The sequence below is a fragment of the Phytophthora infestans genome, genomic scaffold (assembly GCF_000142945.1).
Source record: "Phytophthora infestans T30-4 supercont1.5 genomic scaffold, whole genome shotgun sequence".
In the NCBI taxonomy this organism is placed as follows: domain Eukaryota; phylum Oomycota; class Peronosporomycetes; order Peronosporales; family Peronosporaceae; genus Phytophthora; species Phytophthora infestans.
Genome location: NW_003303754.1, coordinates 2857717 through 2878811, shown reverse-complemented (window position 1 = coordinate 2878811; position 21095 = coordinate 2857717). Strand labels below are relative to the sequence as shown.

The following is a 21095-nucleotide window of genomic DNA, read 5'->3' as shown; positions in this document are numbered from 1 at the left end:
TGGACAGCTATAATCCCAGTATATCGAGCTTCGAGCTGTGCACCACAACTAGTCAGGGTATGAGTAATTATCGTGAGCGGTGTATCACATTACATAGGTGTGGAGGTGGAACAGACGTCTAAGTACATCACCATCCGTCAAGGGAAGTACGCTCGCAAAATTCTGAGTAAACTTGGCTACGAGGAGACACACAGTGGGAAACCCGATGGAGGTGATCGCGAGACTGAATCCGCTAAGCAAGGATGAGAAATCAGACACCAGCTTTCCGTACCGTGAGGCGATAGGAATGTTGATGTATATTATGTAGCCACAAACACGATATCAGATTTGGCGTTCACACTGAGTCAGCTGAGTCGATTCGTTGCAAAGCCACCACCGAAATTCGCTGAATGTGTAAAACGTGTACAGCGTTATCTAACCGGCACTCTCGACTATGGTATATCCTACGGGAGACAATAGTGTGCTGCTCATGAAGTAGTTCTTGAAGGGTACTGTGACAGCGGCTGGGCGAACGACCCTGAAAAAAGGAAGATCACGACGGGATTCGCGCTCATGTTGGCGGGAGGCGCAATAGCATGGATGTCAAGACGACAAACAACCTTTGCGCTGTCGGCGCCCGAAGCCGAAAACGTGGCAGCGTGCGAGACAAGTATGGGGGCGATGGCAGAGAGCAATATATAGAAAGAGATCCTACCTCATCACACCATAAAGCTAGGAGTCGAAATCGACAATCAAGCCGCTCATATAATGGCAATAAGTCCTATTTACAATCGTCGTATGCGCCACATGTAGCTAAGGTAGCACTACGTGCGTGAACAAGTGCACAAGGGCGTCGTTGAGCTGCACAAAGTGAAATGGGAGCGAAACCCCGCCGACACGCTCACTAAATTTTTGGGTAAGAAGCATTTTGAGAGCTGTTCGTGATTGCTGGTATTGGGGATGATTAGCGGTCGAAGGCTGATCTACAATGTTAAAGACCAAACTTCCAGAAGGGCGTGTTGGAAAATTCATTGGAGTCCTGTAGATGAGAAGAGTACTGAGTAGCTACGAGAATCAGGTCGTTGTACGAGGGAGGGCTGAAGTCCGGGAGTGTTGGTATGAGCTTCAGGGGGTACTTAACTAAGATTGAATTATCAGTTTCCCATATACTCTCTTTGCCGCACCCTAGTCTACCTGGAACGAGTTGACACTCCAACAGATTTCACTCCGATGGTGCATTCTAATATCTAGCGCTCACCTAATATCTCCTATTGATGACTAGACTCCTCGTCGGGTAAACCAATTATATTTATCTCTGGATAACCGTGGCTTTTTGGTTAGAAAAGCTTAGTAAAGATAGAACCAATACAGAATGTACCCGAATTACTGGCATTATAGTATAACCCAGCAATTTGATGGCCCTTGGGCGGCATAACAGCGGCGCTGTGGTCAGTTTACGTTCCCGTCGCAATCGTCTTTCTTTTTTTTACCATCACAAGCTGTCATCTTCAGGTGGAAGATGCACGTCTTGCCATTGTTCTTATCCCAATGCACTTCGATGGAAGCAATTATTTAGCTTGTCTCCAATTCGATAAACTCCTTAGTACCACCTTTCCCACCGTGGACGAGCTTGCCAACATCCTGTAGAGTCATTACAGTAATACCAAGCGCCCACTCCTCGTATTTCCCGGCCAGTCGGGAAAGTAAGAAGCTAACTTTCGCGCCTTGCGCCTCGATCATCCTCGAGGCGATAGCGATGTCGATTTCGCGAAACCAGCGATTCAACGGAAGGCGATTCGCTCCTTCACTGGAGTAGGTTGACGTCTCCAACTTGACGATGTCATTCTTCGAGGAACGCGAGGGAGTTGTCGCTCGTCGATTCGCGTCGGCGAGCTCGCGTTTCATGAACCGGTTTGAGCCGAATTATATCCGGTTTGATTCGGATAATTTTGGACCGAGTCTAACCGGTTATGATTCGAATCAAATTCGATTTTAACCGAATTTACTTGACCCGTTACATTCCCTAGGTAGGAGGGTTCAATACGTGTTTCTTCTATAAATATGGTTGCCACCGCGCGGTCCCTATACCAGCAGAGGTACAGACTCTTGCATCCTTGTATTTTTACAGCATTGTGTAGTATTATTAATGATTTAATATTAAGGCTGTCCTCGCTAAGGAACACCATCTAATGCATATAATTTATCACATAACGTCTGCATACATGTACGTTCTAGATGTACAAGGACGCTGGAGAAAAAAAGGCTCTCCTACACCATTTCACAGTCAAATTGAGATGGCTTCCAATAAAAACGAGAGAAACTCCAAATAAAACGAGAACACATGCGTTAGATAATACTCGTGGGATTATATTCTGCTTCAGAAATTAATCTATGCACCCACAGGCATGTCGTGCGTGTGGAGAGCACGCGCATGGAATCCTAGCACGTGCGCCGCTTCACTTTCTCATTAGTCCGGGGTCAACATCGTTTACCGTTAGCATACCAAATGGGTTTATGTTTACAAATACCAAGGCTGGGTCGCAAACATGACTGGTGAAACTTGTCTATGACATTATACAATTTTATTGAGTTCCGCCAACAGTGTTTACAAACACCAAGGCTGGGTCGCAAACAGGAATACAGAAGTGTGGTAAAGCTCGTCATATGTTTTTATTGGCTCCCACGTTAGGTATATTAGGTGAAATGGGTGCGTCGATGTTGCTATTGGGATACGAGTATTTGAATTATTTCAATTATGGGATACATATTTTGTGCTGTTTTACTTACACTTTTACTGACTATGATAAAAGCGTAAAACCTGGCAAAATTAGACAGGTATCGCTCAATTGATTTGTGTTTTGTCTAACTACATTGATTTTTACTTTTTAAAGACCCATATTTCTTAGAAATCGAGCATCCAGTGAAAAGGACACCAGCAACAAATATGCTAATTTCTTTCTTGCATGTATTGACTCAAACCCTAAAATGACAGACACCGTCGTAGCCGCAATACATAAATATGTATTAAGTAGTTTAAAAGGGACGCACCTGATGACCTGATACGATAATCACTCATAAAATGTAAACAAGCGACCTTTTTTGTACATTCAACGTGTACCTGTACCTTTATCGTCAAGGTCTCGCTTCAGCAACTGTCAAGACTCAAAGGAGCCCACGTCGATGCCTGTCATTTCAAATTTTACCCGATGCATAAGACAAGTCCAAAAAATCTGCTCAGCTGTTTCGTACTGCTATCGGCTCTCTTCCTTCTGGAACCTGTCGGTGCTGGCCCAGTGTTAACTACGGTATCCAACAGGAGCTTCCTCTCAAACGAAACTTCGAATGGCGCTGTTAACGCTGACATTAATCGGATGCAGACATGGTCAGCAAAGGATGATGAGTCCGACAAGTCGGAAGAGAGAGTTGACATCAAGGTGCCTGGCACAGAGAAGCTTAAAGGTATAATCACGTCTGGGACTACAAAGCTGGAAAAACTCGCAAGCCGGGTGAAGAATAGACTGGCTTTCAACGACCAGAAAGGCACCGAAGACAGCGTAGCGAACCTCGGTGTCGGAGCGACGGCGGAGCCGAAACGTATTTGCAAGCACATCGGTCCCCTCTGTAGCCGGCATTAACAACCAGAAAGCTACTGAAGACGGCATGTCGAAGCTCGGTGTCGGAGTAGTGGAGTCGAAACGTACAGACACCGCGCTGGCTCATTCTGTGACCATCATCAACAATAAAAGACCTGAGCTGATCGAGGAAGGCATTTCTTACAGCACTGACCGCTCAGTATGGCGATGATGCCCTGACCAAGCTACTGGTAGAAGCACAAAGCCCAGGCGCATCGCATGTTGCTAGGACGGTTAAAGCCATCCAGTTCGATAACTGGGTTACTCAAAAGAAAACGGCGGGAGATATCTACAATCTTCTGAAGCTAAATGTTGAGGATGCTGACTTTTTGGTAAACCCATTGCTGCCCACCTGGATCTCGTTCGTGAAGACCAAGCTCAAGGAGGATCCGTTTGATTTCTTGCTGCTCAAACTCTCAAAGCATTACAAAGAAGACGTACTAGCTAAGCTGTTGCTTTCAGCAAGCTCCGACACCAGAGCTGGAGGCATCGCTAAAAGTTTGGAGAATGCGCAGTTAAAGAACTGGTTGGCTGCAGGAAAAACGAAATATGACGTCTTAAGGCTTCTCCATCTAAATCCAGACGAAGGACTGGAATTCTTGAAGCAGCCGGCTATGAAGACTTTTACCTCCTATGCGACTACGCACCGTAGGGAGGATCCGTACGAGTTTCTTGGACTCAAGCTATTGAAGAAGAAAAACTCGCCAACATGCTAGTCACAGCAAAGGCTGACCCCAGTTTGCGCATCATAGCCGGGGAGATCGAAAATGCGCAGTTTAAAATCTGGTTGGGTAAAGGAAAAACGTCCGATGATGTCTTTAAGATTCTACATCTGGATCCAGACAAGGGTTACGAAATGCTCAAGAATCCAAGCATGCAGGTGTGGTTCTGGTACGTTACATATAGCCGCCAAAAACCCCGCCAAATTGTTGTATCAAAAATTTAAGATGCGGTTCAGCGATGAAGAAATATTGAAGATGTTTTTCGCTTCGAGTACAGACAGGAGCGTGAAAGTTTAATTGACGGGAATGGACGACGTGATCAAACACCATTGGTTGAAAGAATCGAGAAAGGCAGAAGCTGTTTTCACCGATCTGTCCCTTCACAAAGACAGCAAGATGATCTTTCAAAACCCATTGCTGACGACTTGGTCGTCCTACTTGACAAAAATACACGGGGGGAAGCAGACAATGTGATGCTAGAGGTGATGACGAAATACTACGGTAACGGAGCATTGAAGGAAATGATTGATCAAGCCAAGCACAGCACGATACCAAGGACATACAAAGGCACTGCACAACGTCTGCAGACACAAATATGGCTGCGTGAAGGAAAAATAGCAGGCGATGGCTTTAAGCTTTTCGATCTCCACGAAAGAGGGGACGCTCTCTTTGAAAACCCCGCGTTTCTTAAGTGGGTCTCCTACTTCAACAAATTTCACAACTCTGAGAAGAGCCAGGACGATCATATCGGAGCTAGCGAAACGCTTTGATGACGAGCTGGATCTCGCACGAGCACTTAGTGATGCTAGGAACAACCCTGCTTTACGTGGGAATACGGAAAAAGCGATGGTCACTTTGCAGAAACTTCAGTTCAAGCAATGGATGTGGAAAAAGGATTGGAATCCGAAAGAGCTCAGGTATGCACTAGTCCCCCACAACGCTGATCCGAGGTACTTGGGCGTCCGTCTGGGGTTTGACACCTTCTACAAAGCTACACGCGGAAGTTAGTGGAAGGTCAAGAGGAAGGTGTGAGAATACAGGCAGCACGACGAACGAATTGGATTTACGAAATCAATAACACATGGCTTTTTTTCATTTGGTGAAACTATGTATGTCGAACACGATAAAATAGTACAGACGCGCAAGCTGAAAAAAGGAGCAGAATTATTCAGTGTGCTGCAAGTATGAAGCAATAACGGGGATGTATTAGAACAGCGGCTTCTCGGCTTGTATTATATCCATGAAAGGCTATGATAGATAAGAAAAATGGTTCCCTGTGGTATTTTAATTGCTTTTTTTGCATTAAACTAAGTTTAATGTTACAGCTGCATAACCTTATAAGATGTGGTTCGTACGAGGTACATCGTTAAAGATTACCCGGAGGGCCCAACAATCACCCGCGTCCAGCTCAGCGCAACTGCATGCTTATATTTTACACATAATACTTTTGCTTGTTTCAAATAATATATTATATGATCTGAAACAAGCAAAAGTATTGTACATGTACTAATTTTTAATTGACTTTGTGACGGGGTCACACAGCACCTTGGACAGAGGAAGTGCTTTCGGGTATTAACTATCTGAGTGAACGTTAGTCCACGTGTTCCCGGCCTCAAAGGGAACGGTTTGCTACTTAGGAGAGTAAATTGAAGACTGTTGTATTTATAAGTAAGGTTAGCTAGGGCTCCATACGAACTAGAGGTTACCTTTAGTGAAGCTAAGTAGTCATGCCTTGACTGGCTCCAAGAGCACCTGGTACCGTGTACCAGGTGTCCACAAGGGTGACAGGTCATTCGTTATGTAGCCTAAGGCACACTGGATTGTACTCCGTTACTTCCTCCCCCACTTAGTTGAGAATCATCTGATTCTCCAATCAGAAGTGAGAGAATTAAAACACCAAAAGGTGAATTCTCAGACGAAGTAGTCACGTGACTGGCGCGGCTCTCTGTCACACCCACAGTGGCTTGTGCTACCAAAGCTCACTAGGATTTGGATCCGTATGCTCACAGCTGTGTTGGCCGCAAAGCCTACACTCAGAGCTGCCTTAGCTCCTGCGCTAGCGCGTGTACAGTGCTTTGACACAGGGCACAATAGCATCCGAACGTGTGGCATTCGCCCACAGCTCGCATCAAAAAGCACGATGGTCCTCGCGAACGCGTCCGGAGCATGGTTTCTCCCGCGGGGGACGACACCGAGAAGGTCAACACCTTCCCCAGGACTAGAGGGAGCTCTCCGCTCACCTCGGGCCATGCCTTTGGCACCAGTAAGAATCCATCCTTGCGGGCAGAGCATCTGCCACGCTTTTCGCATATTGGCCGCCATACCAACGGCGCGTAGGTGTTTTTCATCGACACCGTGTATCGTGACGGTATACAGTCGTGACGTAGGTGTCTCCCATCGACACCATGTACTGTACGGTACGTACGCCTACCACAAGGTTGGCCTGCTTGGCGGCAACGGCTTCTGCTGTGATGTCGCCTGAACTGAATCGTAGCCAGTGATCGCATCATGCACGACGCATGTGCAAGCACCGTGTACAGGTCCATGGGCCCGTACACGAGGTACGCTGTGTACGACACGTACCACAGCTACCATAAGTGCTCCGTACACTTCATGTGTGTCATGCAGGACGAGTTCATTACGTGGAACTCTCGGCCGCTGCTCGACAGCAGCCAGTGCCGATGCACCAAGCGTGCGTTGACTCACAGCGTATACGCCCAGCGCACATCGGGTCGTGGTATGGCGCATATCCTTTGCACCTATATCAGTGTCTGTCACAGACACCATGTACCTTGATGGTACTCGACCGTGGTGGGGCATATCTCACCACCATGCCACTGCGGCGTTGGTGTCTGGCATCGACACCAAGTACTCACTGGTCAATTGTCTGTGCACTCGTGCACCACACTTGGGATATGGCTTCACGGCCCATTATACCCGGCGCGTTGCGTACATCACATACCGCAACCGCTTTGTCAGCGGGTGAAACGTTCCGTTCACCCTACTCCACAGGTCGTTCTTGACCAAGGGACAAGTGCATTATGTGCACTAGGTCCGCGCTTCGCCTCGAGTGTGGTTGCTTGCAACCCCAACACTGCTGATTCGCTCAGCGATTCCGAGACACCTTGTGCCAGTGTCTTCGCCACAGTGTCTTGTTCGGCTAGAGCTACCGCAGCTCTAGCCCGGCTGTTCGCCTCCAGCCTGCAGTCGATGTACATCGACGCCTGGTTCCGTAAGGAACTTGGTCTTACCTCAAGACTAGGAAGGAAGGGTATTTCCGAGCCTCTCCCCTACTTACACTTGAGACCATTCAGTCTCTCGTGGCTTGTGATAACCACTGGCAGCACAACGGCCACCTGCCTCTTGGAAAGTCAAGGAGGAAAGGTATTTCCGGTCCCCCCCCCAATTAACCTCAAGACTATTGAGTCTCTCGTGTCTTCTGATAGCCACTGTCAGGCGCGGAAGCTCTCCGCCCCGTGCACTGCGTCGGTATGGGCGACTGCGTCAGCAGTTGGGGTCTGCGCGACTTGACGTCGAGCGAGTTGCTCACGTCTGGGGAGGCTAAAACAACCTCGCGCCTCGAGCCAATGGCTCTGTCAGAGCTACGTTACCCGACTTGTGTGTGGACCTCTGTTACCCACACCGGACGCATACAGCGACTTCCTTATGAGTTATGGTCTGAGTGACCTTGCGTGGAGCTTTGTTACCCACGCTCGGAGCACCGAATGTCGGTCTCCTTAAGCAGCGAAGCTGCTTAAGGAACTTGTTACCCGCAATGGGAACCTATGTTACCCACCTGGTGAATGCCCTTCGGTGTTGGGATCAGCTGGCGTGGCAGACCCGCACACACACTGGACAGAGTTGGTGTCCACCGACCGAGTCAGAGGAGACAGGGCCCTGGACTTCGAGTCGCTTGAAGCTACGTCGGCCTGAACAAGGTTCAGATCCGACTTGCGGCGGCTGACGTGACGTGGCACTTCGCTACCCACGTCGCGATGTCTTGTTGACGACATCAGAGGTACTCGAGACCTCGTGTGGCTCTGTGTTTCCCACACAGGAAGCATGGACATTGCCTTCCTCTTCAGTTATAGTCTGCGCGACTGCGTGTGGGACTGTGTTATCCACACAGGAAGCACATTTAGTGCGTTCCTCTTCAGTTAAGGTCTGGGCGACCGTGTGGCCCTACGTTACCCACCTGATTAGCGCTTAAAGGCATAAGCACTGTTGAAGCCCGTACGGCGCGACGACGTTCGGCGTTGGACGCTGCTGGTGTAGGAGGTCCACACGCCGGACAAAAGACCCATGCCCGTGGCATTGCCGCAGCGGAGCATGGTTTTGCTGTACGCAGAGCTGTCGGCGCGTTGACAGCTCCGCGACGCTTCTGCGTCCTGGCGGTCTGTATCAGACCCAGTCATGACGGAGGTGGGAACATGACTCACCAATGCTCCGCCATAGACCTGGCCTGGTAGGCCTTTCTTAGCCTTGCCACACCAAAGTCCGGGCTGTGCCTTATGTTCGACACAGCCATATGGTTCATGACGAGAGCTGCGAGCGACACCACGGTGCACCAGCTCATCGAATCCAAACGTTCAGGTCCGTTGAGGACCATTGGTATTTCCTTCACCATACCAAAGGCTAGTCCACCAAGGACCAGCCCCCGCCCGCCACTCTGACATAGAGTGCAGTCGGGTGTCGCTATGCCAAGCGACGTTCCGGACTCGTCCTGGCTCTTCTCAGAGTTGTGAAATTTGTTAAAGTAGGAGACCCACTTAAGAAACGCGGGGTTTTCAAAGAGAGCGTCCCCTCTCTCGTGGAGATCGAAAAGCTTAAAACCATCGCCTGCTATTTTTCCTTCACGCAGCCATATTTGGGTCTGCAGACGTTGTGCAGTGCCTTTGTATGTCCTTGGTATCGTGCTGTGCTTGGCTTGATCTATCATTTCCTTCAATGCTCCGTTACCGTAGTATTTCGTCATCACCTCTAGCATCACATTGTCTGCTTCCCCCCGTGTATTTTTGTCAAGTAGGACGACCAAGTCGTCAGCAATGGGTTTTGAAAGATCATCTTGCTGTCTTTGTGAAGGGACAGATCGGTGAAAACAGCTTCTGCCTTTCTCGATTCTTTCAACCAATGGTGTTTGATCACGTCGTCCATTCCCGTCAATTTAACTTTCACGCTCCTGTCTGTACTCGAAGCGAAAAACATCTTCAATATTTCTTCATCGCTGAACCGCATCTTAAATTTTTGATACAACAATTTGGCGGGGTTTTGGCGGCTATATGTAACGTACCAGAACCACACCTGCATGCTTGGATTCTTGAGCATTTCGTAACCCTTGTCTGGATCCAGATGTAGAATCTTAAAGACATCATCGGACGTTTTTCCTTTACCCAACCAGATTTTAAACTGCGCATTTTCGATCTCCCCGGCTATGATGCGCAAACTGGGGTCAGCTTTTGCTGTGACTAGCATGTCGGCGAGTTTTTCTTCACCATGGCTCTTCAATAGCTTGAGTCCAAGAAACTCGTACGGATCCTCCCTACGGTGCGTAGTCGCATAGGAGGTAAAAGTCTTCATAGCCGGCTGCTTCAAAAATTCCAGTCCTTCGTCTGGATTTAGATGGAGAAGCCTTAAGACGTCATATTTCGTTTTTCCTGCAGCCAACCAGTTCTTTAACTGCGCATTCTCCAAACTTTTAGCGATGCCTCCAGCTCTGGTGTCGGAGCTTGCTGAAAGCAACAGCTTAGCTAGTACGTCTTCTTTGTAATGCTTTGAGAGTTTGAGCAGCAAGAAATCAAACGGATCCTCCTTGAGCTTGGTCTTCACGAACGAGATCCAGGTGGGCAGCAATGGGTTTACCAAAACGTCAGCATCCTCAACATTTAGCTTCAGAAGATTGTAGATATCTCCCGCCGTTTTCTTTTACGTCCGCGGGAGCTTGGAGGTCACTATGGCCGCTTCCCAGGCAACCAGGTCTAAGCCGGTGTTGCTGAAGGTCCCCGCGTTTGAGGGAAAGGAAGGAGAGAACCTTCACTTCTGGGTCCGTGAGGTGGAGATTGCCATAAAGGCGGGTCTCATCTCGGACGAGCCAGTTCGAGTGGCGTTTGCCCTGTCCAATCTTGGTGGACGTGTCAAGGACTGGGCATACACCAGGGAGACGACATCTCCTGGTTGCATCCTAGGCTCAGCTGTATGAACAGCTTTGAGCCGCGTTCCTACCGGCGAACAATGAGTGCCGCCAGCGCTCACGCTTTCTCGCGTGTAAGCAAGGTAAACGTAAGCTCCAAGAGTACGCGCAAGAGATGCGCACGTTGGTGGCATCTCTGGCAGGGAGTCCTCTGCCTGAAGACGTCAAGACAACAGTCTTCATGGATGGCCTGAAGGTCGATCCTGCTCGCACCCAGCTACTTCGGGTGCAAGCGACATCTATGGAGGAGGCGATTCAAATCGCCCTCCAAGAAGAGTACAACCACAAGCAGGCTGGTACTCCTTGGAAAGAGGAACATCGCCATGATGAGGATGGCGCTCCTCGGAAGGCGGAGCATCGCAGCAATGACGCTATTGCTCCTGCTGTCACGCAGCCCGTTGATACCGGTGCGTACAGCGATCCCGAACCCATGGACTTAAGCTCAGCTGATAGCTTGGTCCGCTGCTACGGATGCGGCGGGCATGGACACTACCAGCGTGTGTGTCCCTCGCCAGTCCTCGGGAAGAAGACAGCCCGTGGACACCAGTTCCGGTGGCGCAGGCCACGGCCAGGTGGACGAAGACTCCCCGGCCACCAGTGGAACTCTGGTACCCACTCTGAACACGCTGTTATCAGTGTTCATGACAGCTGCAGCTGTCTGCGGAACTAAGTTACCCGTTTGTGGACCTAAGTTACCCACTTGGCCGGCGCCTCTTCTGGGCGCGGCCACCAATAAAGCATCCTCGAAGTCGTCATATACGTCGACGACTCCCAAGCATCTGCCGGATGCTTTGGTACCCTGGCAGCCCTCGCGGGCGCCCCGGTTCCTGACAGAGGTGGAAACATGACTCATTAATGCTCTGTCGGACTGTGCAGGGCGGCTGGCACCGATTGCCTCGCCAGTCGATCCAGGGTTCGTGCTTCTCAAGCCAGGGCATGCCCATGATCATATCATATGGATCCATATCGAGAACAGTGAGCTGTTCGAGGCTGTCAAAGTCTTCAAACTTGACGGCCAGATCCACTTGGACGTTGGGGACAGTGACGACCTTCTCGTCGGCCAGTCGCACTGACACCGTCCCGTTGCCTTTGCTTTCTCTCAAAAGCATCGGACAACTTGTTGCTGTTACAAGCAACCGTCTGGTGGCGTGCGAAATTCTTCGACGCCCCAGAGTCAATCAAGATTCTAACGGGATGATCGTATCCCCGTACACATCCGTGTACTACGAGCAACCCGCCGCTGCTCTTCGCCGATTTGAGAGTGCGAAGACTCTCAGGGGCTAAGTCCCCGCGGTACGCGCCACCCGCGCACCCATCACGAAGACTTAGTTCTATCCCAGTAGGGCGCCCCTCCCCTACTGGTTCCCTGCGTTCTCCTGTCCCCGGGATCCTGGCTTCTGCCAGCGACCCTTGAGGACTGGCTTGAGATAGGACCGTATGCGGAATCTTTCCGCGGGGCAGTCGCGCTTGAAGTGGCCCATCTTTCCACAGCCGAAGCAGCGGATGTCACGCTGTTCGGCGGACCCGAGTTCCATGGGAACTGGTCCGTTGGGGCTTGTTCGACCGGGAGCCGACAAGGAACTCCCAGGCCACGCTGAGGCCGGCGTACGCGCCTGGTGATGGCTGTACTCTTCTTGAAGAGCCACTTGTATAGCCTCTTCAAGGGTGCTTGACTGCACCCGGAACTGCTGAGTGCGTGCGGGGCCCACTCGAAGGCCGTCCATGAACACAGTCATCTTGATGTGCTCGTTGAGTGGGTTTCCCACTAGGGACGCCGTGAGCTCCCGTATCTCTTGCACATACTCGTGCAGCTCGCGCCTTCCTTGTTTACACGCGAGGAAGCGCGAACGCTGGCGGTACTCGTAGTTTGCCGGGACAACCTTAGCGGCCGTGCTAAAGTTGGGTGTACACACGGGAAGCAACATCCCCTGCCTGGGCTCAGCTGTGCGAACAGAGAGTGCAAAAGCAACACGTAGTTGCTCGGTCGAGATCAGACCCGCGTCCATCGCGAGCTCTACTTCACGGACCCGGAAGTGAAGGTTCTCGCCTGCCTTCCCTTCATACGGCTTAACCTTCCGCCGTATTGGCTTCGAGTGAGGCGGATTTGCTTCCGCCGCCGGAGCCTGCAGGTTCTCCCGCACATGCGCGATGAGGCCCTGCTCGTACGCGTCGAATGCATTGACGCGCTCGAGCTGCTCAGCCCGGTGTTGATACCACCAGGCTCTGCAGGGCCTCCATCCCGAAGATGCCTGCCATCTTCCGAACCGACTCGACCTGAGAGTCGTTCATATGGATGAAGTCGTTCCTATCCATGGCAACGAACTTCGGAGAGGTTCAGGTAGTCTACCCGCGGTGGCGTGGATTGACTACAAGTGCTACCAAGTGTGACGGGGTCACACAGCACCTTGCGCTAGAGGAAGTTATCTTCCGAGAGTATACAAACTCTCAGTGAACGGCAGTTCACAGGTCCATTAAAGAGAGCGAAGTGACCTAAATAAGGTAGATTGTAAACTGAGTATATTTATAGGTAGGTTAAGTTTGGGTTTGATACAAACTATACGTCACCTATAGAGATGCAATGTCATCAACCAATGGTTGGCTTTGGACGACCTTGGTACTTTGTACCAAATATCCCGGAGTATGACGTGTCATACTCCTGAAATGTGAAGTGTCACACTTCATGTAACCAGGGTACACTTAGGGCTACGTACCCCGTTACAGTGGGAGTGTTGCAGTTGCACTGGCTCTGCACGGTTACCGAACCGTTCGACTATTGGCTGGAACGGCTTCTGGAACGCCATTGGGTAATCACATGTTGAAGCGCTATGGTTGTATTGAAGGCACATTGCATTAGAGCTTACGCCACACTTACGAGAAGACAACAAGAGGAACAGCAGAGAGATACTGTTTAGATAGACATGTTGGACAATTTTGGTTTTGGTTAGCACTAATTTACTCACTTCGGTATTTGACTCTTACTCAACTAACCCCAAACCAATACACATCAGCTACAAGCCTTGTTTGCATCGTCCTCCACTCTCAATTACGTTGAGCTACAGTCACTTAAACAAAGTTATTAGTCCGAAAATAGTGGGGGTTTAAAGTACTAACAAATGAGCATTTCTTACGCCAAAATGAGTCCAAAAAATAGACCTCAAGAGACGAATCGTTGGATTATTGTTTTGCTGAACTAACGTTTTAGTCTATTTACCCAAAATTGCTAAGATCAACTAGCCTCCGCTACTCAGGCGATTACGATTTTCCTAAATGCTTGAGGCGTACTACGCATAGTCAGCGGTGAACGAGATACAAATTTAGAAGGCCGCCGTGATGCTGTTGGCGAAGCTGAGGAAGTTAGCATTGCCATTTTGTCTGGAAGCCCGCGGTGAAGGTAGCGCCTGTTTTAGGACTAATTCTTTGGACGATTCGATCAGAATAATAAGAAATGAGATCAAACTTCGGCGACAAAAATCATAAATTATTATTAATTGACAAAAACCATCATGTGTGGTTTTGATAGTACTTTGATATCCCCTAGTACATGTATGAGCTGGTTGTGATTACATTTGTGCGAACCCGTGTAGGGAAATTACATGTAGTAGTATCTGAAGGGTTTTGGCTTTGATATTCTGCTTTCCAGTACAAAATCAGGGCAACAACACGCATTAATTAAATGAGAACCCTCAAGACCGCACAATGGACAAATGGCTCAGCTGTTTCGCTTACTGTCTTGTTATTTATGATAACGCCAGCTACGCTGTGGCCACGCTGGAGGTGTGCTGCGCCGACGATCCCATTCTACTTCACCTGGCAGGGACTGTTGAACACGCAGCTCTGGTGGCAGCACTCATCAAAGTTCATCGCGATGGTCGCGCGACAGCAGCTAGTGAGCTGGTCCGTTAAGGTAGAACATTCATCACGTCGACATGTCATTCTTTCGCGCCCCGCCAGCGCTTGAGTGGGCGTTGAAATGGCGACCACGAAAGCTAGTATGGCGGCGAAAGAAGGAAGAAATTTCATCGTGTACTTGCGGCTGTTACTTGGATGTAGTTTGACTGTTTTGGAAAATCGAGAACTGAGGGATGTGTGCTAGCCTAACAGCCTGTGCTGTTGGGTATGCAGCATCTAAGAATAATAATAATAATAATAATATCCATGCGTGTTATCCTGGACGTCATGTCTCTTGGTGGTGTGACATTTTATAAGCACTGGCTACACGTTGAGCCCATGAGGGAGGGGGGGGGGGGGCAGCCCACATCTTATGTGATCTAGTTTGGATTGTGCCTACAAAAACACCGCCCTGGATAAACGAGTTCATTTTAAATTTATACCTTGCCGGTAAAATTGCATACCTGATCAGGCCCAAATCCTAACCTTCTTGCTCGTGGGGATCAGGATACCGGTAATTGGAGCCGATATGTTTTTTTACCTCTAATATGTGTAAGCCTACTATCTGTAATTGACATCCGTGATAATTGTTCACATAATATCGTTCGATATGGAACTCTTTGCTGCGCCAACCTGAAACTCACCACTTTACTACGGGCTTACAATGGGTATGTGGCCTCTTAATTTCAGACCTCCCTTAGTTCTCCTTTTCACACACTTCCATTTCATTCGGGCGCAGTACTCACTTCCAATCATGAGTCGATATGTTGTATAACATCACTCTTAAAAAACTGTAAAACACCATCTGACAGGTTTTTGTCCGGAAGCGAACGTGGTGCTGAAAACTCCTGTTTCTGGACGCCATAGTATTTTGGGATTGCGTACTCTTTCGGAAATGTCATTGCCATCTTTGGCACTGGCGTTTTTACATTCGAAGGGTGGACACGTGGTTGCCCTATTTAGTGCATGTTTTTAGCGGGGACTATGTGGCCCGAACTTTGGAAGGAGTGTCGCTTCCTATAGCAATGTATCTCCGCATCCAGTAAACTTAAATTTGATCAGAGCTTGCGTCTAATTTTCCCAAGGTGACTTGAATGTGTACTTAAGTAAGGAATAGCTGTGGCCCAAAATATATCCAGACCTGAATATGTCAATTTTTGATAATAGAAGAAAATCTTCTGGAAGTAAATTGTGACAGCAACCGATGAAAATAATATTATCATGTAATAGAGACTGCGTTGAAACAAATTTATAACAATCTATCGAAGGAATTTCAGCACATCGCTGTAAAAACGATATTTACTGTGGGTATTTAGGACCTTGGTTTGACGCTGAGCTGCAGTCACTTATACAATTATCATGTCATTTTAGCACCTTTGTCGTGTAAGACCCCACCTGAATAACAGGGGATACTTTAATCAAATATGATGATCCAACCGCCAAGGTTGCGGAGGGGTAAAAGTACTAATAAATGAGTTGTTTTTATCACCAAAAATGAAACAAAGATTAGTCCGAAATTAGGGTTGTATAGCACTAATAAATGAGCTTTTTCTTCACCAATGATGAGTCCGAAAAAAATGGGCCTTGAGAGATGAATCGTTGTGCTGAGCTGTACTTTTGCACGAAATTGCTGGGACCAACAAACGCTGGAGAGCTTCTGCTTTTCTGTCGATTACAAATTTTCTAGATGCTTTCGAGTTTAAAGGCGGCAGAAATGAACACGCTACAGACTCGTTTACCGCGGGTAACGTCAAAAGACTGAAACCTTTGTGTGTGGGGGACTTCACAGAGCTACATTAATATGAGTAGAAGCACAGCGAAAGTAGTGTTCTAATCACTGCTCATGGGTTCAACGTGTAGCCAGTGCTTATAAATGTCACACCATCAAGAGACATGATGTCCAGATGGATATTATTATTATTATTATTCTTAGATGCTGCATACCCAACAGCACAGGCTGTTAGGCTAGCACACATCCCTCAGTTCTCGATTTTCCAAAACAGTCAAACTACATCCAAGTAACAGCCGCAAGTACACGATGAAATTTCTTACTTCTTTCGCCGCCATACTAGCTTTCGTGGTCGCCATATCAACGCCCACTCAAGCGCTGGCGGGGCGCGAAAGAATGACATGTCGACGTGATGAATGTTGTACCTTAACGGACCAGCTCACTAGCTGCTGTCGCGCGACCATCGCGATGAACTTTGATGAGTGCTGCCACCAGAGCTGCGTGTTCAACAGTCCCTGCCAGGTGAAGTAGAATGGGATCGTCGGCGCAGCACACCTCCAGCGTGGCCACAGCGTAGCTGGCGTTATCATAAATAACAAGACAGTAAGCGAAACAGCTGAGCCATTTGTCCATTGTGCGGTCTTGAGGGTTCTCATTTAATTAATGCGTGTTGTTGCCCTGATTTTGTACTGGAAAGCAGAATATCAAAGCCAAAACCCTTCAGATACTACTACATGTAATTTCCCCACACGGGTTCGCACAAATGTAATCACAACCAGCTCATACATGTACTAGGGGATATCAAAGTACTATCAAAACCACACATGATGGTTTTTGTCAATGTGTCGCCGAAGTTTGATCTCATTTCTTATTATTCTGATCGAATCGTCCAAAGAATTAGTCCTAAAACAGGCGCTACCTTCACCGCAGGCTTCCAGACAAAATGGCAATGCTAACTTCCTCAGCTTCGCCAACAGCATCACCGCTGCCTTCTAAATTTGTATCTCGTTCACCTGCTGACTATGCGTATTATAGTACACCTCAAGCATTTAGGAAAATTCTCTGGATATTCATATCCAGAGTTTTAGGGGCGATCGAAAAACGTCGACGATTCTCTATAAAATATTAGGGTTCTACATTTGTAATTATTAAAAGTATAGGGGCTTGCAAGTGATAGGCTAAAAGGACGGAATACCTAATAAACTACGGTAAAGCATAAAAAGCACTGGTGAATGCGTTCCAAGCCGCCTGGGTCAACATTCACGCTTTCTGGTTTTAGGTGGATGTTGCTCCAATATACGATACCACCGATGGTGGGTGGTACAGTACATGAAGGCTACATGATTTAAAGAAGGGAATAGCTGAATACTAATAGGATTCCAATCGAGGCCGTCTCGCGTCAAGACAGCAAGGTCGGACGACAACGCACGTTAGACCGCGGCTTCTTCATTTTGGCTAAACTGTATCCTCATACACATCAACCTTACGACGTAACGCGTAAGTAAGCCCCCCTCCCTCTCACACACACACTCTCTCTCTCACACACACACACACACACACACACACACACACACACACACACACACACACACACACATCAGAGGAAGAAAACGAATTACCACGTCGGGTATTTCAAAGAAAGGACTGACAGTAGAGAAAATGATTCTTGCTCGGCTTCGTCATCCGACTCGCAGGATTCCTCAGCGTTCATCTTTCTATGTCGCCGTCACTTGAGTCAAAACGTTATCGCAGTTGTATCTCATGGCCCTCCTTACGAAAGAGTTTTTTGGAGTATTTTACTCCAAGTCGTGATGCTCTGGCAGAAACCCAGATACTTCATGCAATTGAGGATCGAGCAGATTAAGAAACCATAATGCTGTGGAAAAATTGTTACAGGTCTTCTTTAAAATACAGTACTTTCGTAAGTTAGGGTACCAACTTGTTTTCAAGTTTTCGAAGTTCGGGGATAGCCACTCAAATGAATGACTATCATTCTCGCTCGGTTTGTAGATGTCTTCTTCTAGACTGGAAGTCTTAGTTAAATCGCAATTCTTCTCCTTTTTTTCTTCGAAAAAGTCCTTCATTCCGAGCTAGTTATTACTTTTTGAAAATACCGTAATATCCAGAGCTTCACCGGGCTTAGCACGGCATTAGTCGTAATCGCCTGAGTAGCGGAGGCTAGTTGATCTTAGCAATTTCGGGTAAATAGACTAAAACGCTAGTTCAGCAAAACAATAATCCAACGATTCGTCTCTTGAGGTCTATTTTTTGACTCATTTTGGCGTAAACAATGCTCATTTGTTAGTACTTTAAACCCCCACTATTTTCGGACTAATATCTTTGTTTAAGTAACTGTAGCTCATCGTAATTGAGAGTGGAGGACGATGCAAACAAGGCTTGTAGCTGATGTGTATTGGTTTGGGGTTAGTTGAGTAAGAGTCAAATACCGAAGTGAGTAAATTAGTGCTAACCAAAACCAAAATTGTCCAACATGTCTATCTAAACAGTATCTCTCTGCTGTTCCTCTTGTTGTCTTCTCGTAAGTGTGGCGTAAGCTCTAATGCAATGTGCCTTCAATACAACCATAGCGCTTCAACATGTGATTACCCAATGGCGTTCCAGAAGCCGTTCCAGCCAATAGTCGAGCGGTTCGGTACCCGTGCAGAGCCAGTGCAGCTGCAACACTCCCACTCACCACTACTGCACGGTAGCCTTGTTCTTAATGCCGGTCGCATCGCGCTGGATCGCCAGGGTTTTCAACCCGAGCGACTTTGTTAGTGTGTCGGCCAGCTGGAACTGCGCGTCGCCGTAGTCCACCTTAGCCGTTTCTCGCTCCACTTTTTGACGGATGTCGACATGCTTGGCCCTTGTGTGATATCTAGTGCTCCTCTCCAGTGCGATAGCGTCCTTCCAAACCTACATCGCTCCCACTTCGTCTCCCTGCGCATTCTTCGTGGGCATAGCCCCTCTTGCGTGCAAAGGCTCAGAGCCATGCACATCAGACACGTGATCAAGGCGCGGCACGGCTGCGACTGCATCTCGATGCGTTTCAACTCCATCTTGAAACGTTCCAACCCCGTTGTTGACGACACAGCCGTCGAAAATTCACGTTTGACGCGCATGAGTCCTCCAGTATCTTTAAGTCACGATGGTTGAAGCGTTCCACAATGTCGTCAGTGCATCTTGTCTGCTTGATCATGAGCGTTCCAGCTGGAATGCCGTGAATGATATCCATACCTAGAATGAGCTTGACCTCGCCAGGCTCCTTCATCCTAAAGGCGCTCTTCAACTCGCCTTTGAACCGGATGATCTGTCCATGCTCGTCATGCTTCTCGGCGAGCCCCCCCCCCCCCCCCCGCCATATCCAATCGGGCGTCCAGGCGCTCGACATGGAATGAGAGGCCACGTTCCGTTCTTAGCGTGAGTCTCTATCTTCTCCAGCGTACCCTCATGTCGCTCCGCTGCTTTAGCACTAGCAACTTCTTCTTGGAACGCGTTAGGGGTATCAAGAGCGCCTCCCATATCGACAGCATACGCTAATACTGCCTCGGCGATTAAGCCGTTCTCGTTGATCCTGGCACGCTTCGGAGCTAGCGGGTCGTCGTTTCCGCTCGACTTGTGCTCCTCGTCATCCACAGCTTCGTTCTTCGGTAGAAACACAAGCTCCCGTGATCTTCTTGAGCGTTCCGTATTAGGGTGGAGCACCAGACGTTCTTCGGGAAACGGCTCCGGTGACGAGGGGTGCGCTGTCAGTCAAAGTGCCGTTCTTGATTCACTGGTGGAGGCAGCGCTTGAAGCGCTCCACTCTGTTCTGGTTCCAGCTCATCCATTTTAACGTCTTGGACAGGTTCTTCCACCGCTTCCATCGTTCGTTCGGAGCGGCTAGGCGCTCCACTTCTGTTGGAATGCCAGCTTAATCACCGTTCTTAGCCATCTGGACAGCCGTTGTGAGCGCTGGTAACGGCGTGTCGTAAATACCTCCAAGTTCACGCTCGTCCAGTTTCACGGAACGCGACACCTTGACCTTGGACGCGTCCCAGTCGTTAATACGATACTTTTTAGCGTTATCGGCGTACCCGAGGAACGTGCACCTAAAACGCTTGGGCTCGAGCTTCGTTCTCTTCACATCGTCGACGTGGGCGTACCCTTGCCATCCGAACATACGCAAGTGATCCATCCGAGGTTTTGCTTGGAACGCCATCTCGTGTATGGCGTGACATCTGAGTTCGCCGTGTTCGTGGAACGGTTGATGAGGTACACCGCCGTACTCACCGCTTCTGCCCACCACTCTGTCGACATGTACTTGTAATGTAGCATGCTACGCGCCTTCTTCATGATAGTCCGGTTCTTGCGTTCCGCCGCTCCGTTCTGCTGAGGCCTGTATGGAACGGTACGCTGGTGCACGAAGCCGTTCCGTTAGCAAATATCAGCGACCGTCTTATTTACGAGCTTTGTTCCATTGTCGGAGCGTAAACACTTCAAGCGTTCTCCCGATTGATTTTCGTGGAGAGCCTTGAACTCTTTAACCCCTTGAAACCGGTAGCTATATAAGCTGCGTTACGATGTGTCGGCTATGTGACCGTTACGCTGTATATACAGCATAACGCCAATAGACTTGATTTCTGTAAAAGCCTATAAAAACTTCAAAATTAAAATATCGAACAAGAGATGCGCATGTGAGCCCATCCTTTCAGGTTAGGTGATTGAAGGACAGCTCATCATTTCTCGATTTTTGGACATAGATAGTTGGAGGTTTAAAGCAATCATTTCGCACAACAATAGATTTCCGTAGGTAACTTTCGCGCCAATTCCCCTCTCCACTCAGTTTAGAATTTCGCGGGCGAGTGGAAGCAATGGTCAGCACGCGTGGAAGCGCGCCGACAACGGAAACGATACTGTACCAGATACGGGGTGGCAAGCGCGACGTTCAAGCCGCATGGAAGACATTCGCCGCTACT

General features: G+C 48.6%; 2 protein-coding genes across 2 annotated transcripts; one reads left to right on the top strand and one right to left on the bottom strand.

The window, feature by feature from the left end:
- Positions 1-14318: 14318 nt before the first annotated feature.
- On the bottom strand, positions 14319-14540 carry PITG_22738 (cys-rich secreted peptide protein, putative; the record flags this gene model as incomplete). Its single annotated transcript, XM_002905887.1, has 1 exon — positions 14319-14540. The coding sequence occupies one exon, from the start codon at positions 14538-14540 to the stop codon at positions 14319-14321; it is 222 nt and encodes a 73-aa protein (XP_002905933.1).
- A 1906-nt stretch (positions 14541-16446) lies between these two features.
- On the top strand, positions 16447-16668 carry PITG_22737 (cys-rich secreted peptide protein, putative; the record flags this gene model as incomplete). The annotated part of the gene is made up of 1 exon (XM_002905886.1): positions 16447-16668. One exon carries the CDS (start codon positions 16447-16449, stop codon positions 16666-16668), a length of 222 nt encoding a protein of 73 aa, XP_002905932.1.
- Between the last annotated feature and the right edge of the window lie 4427 nt (positions 16669-21095).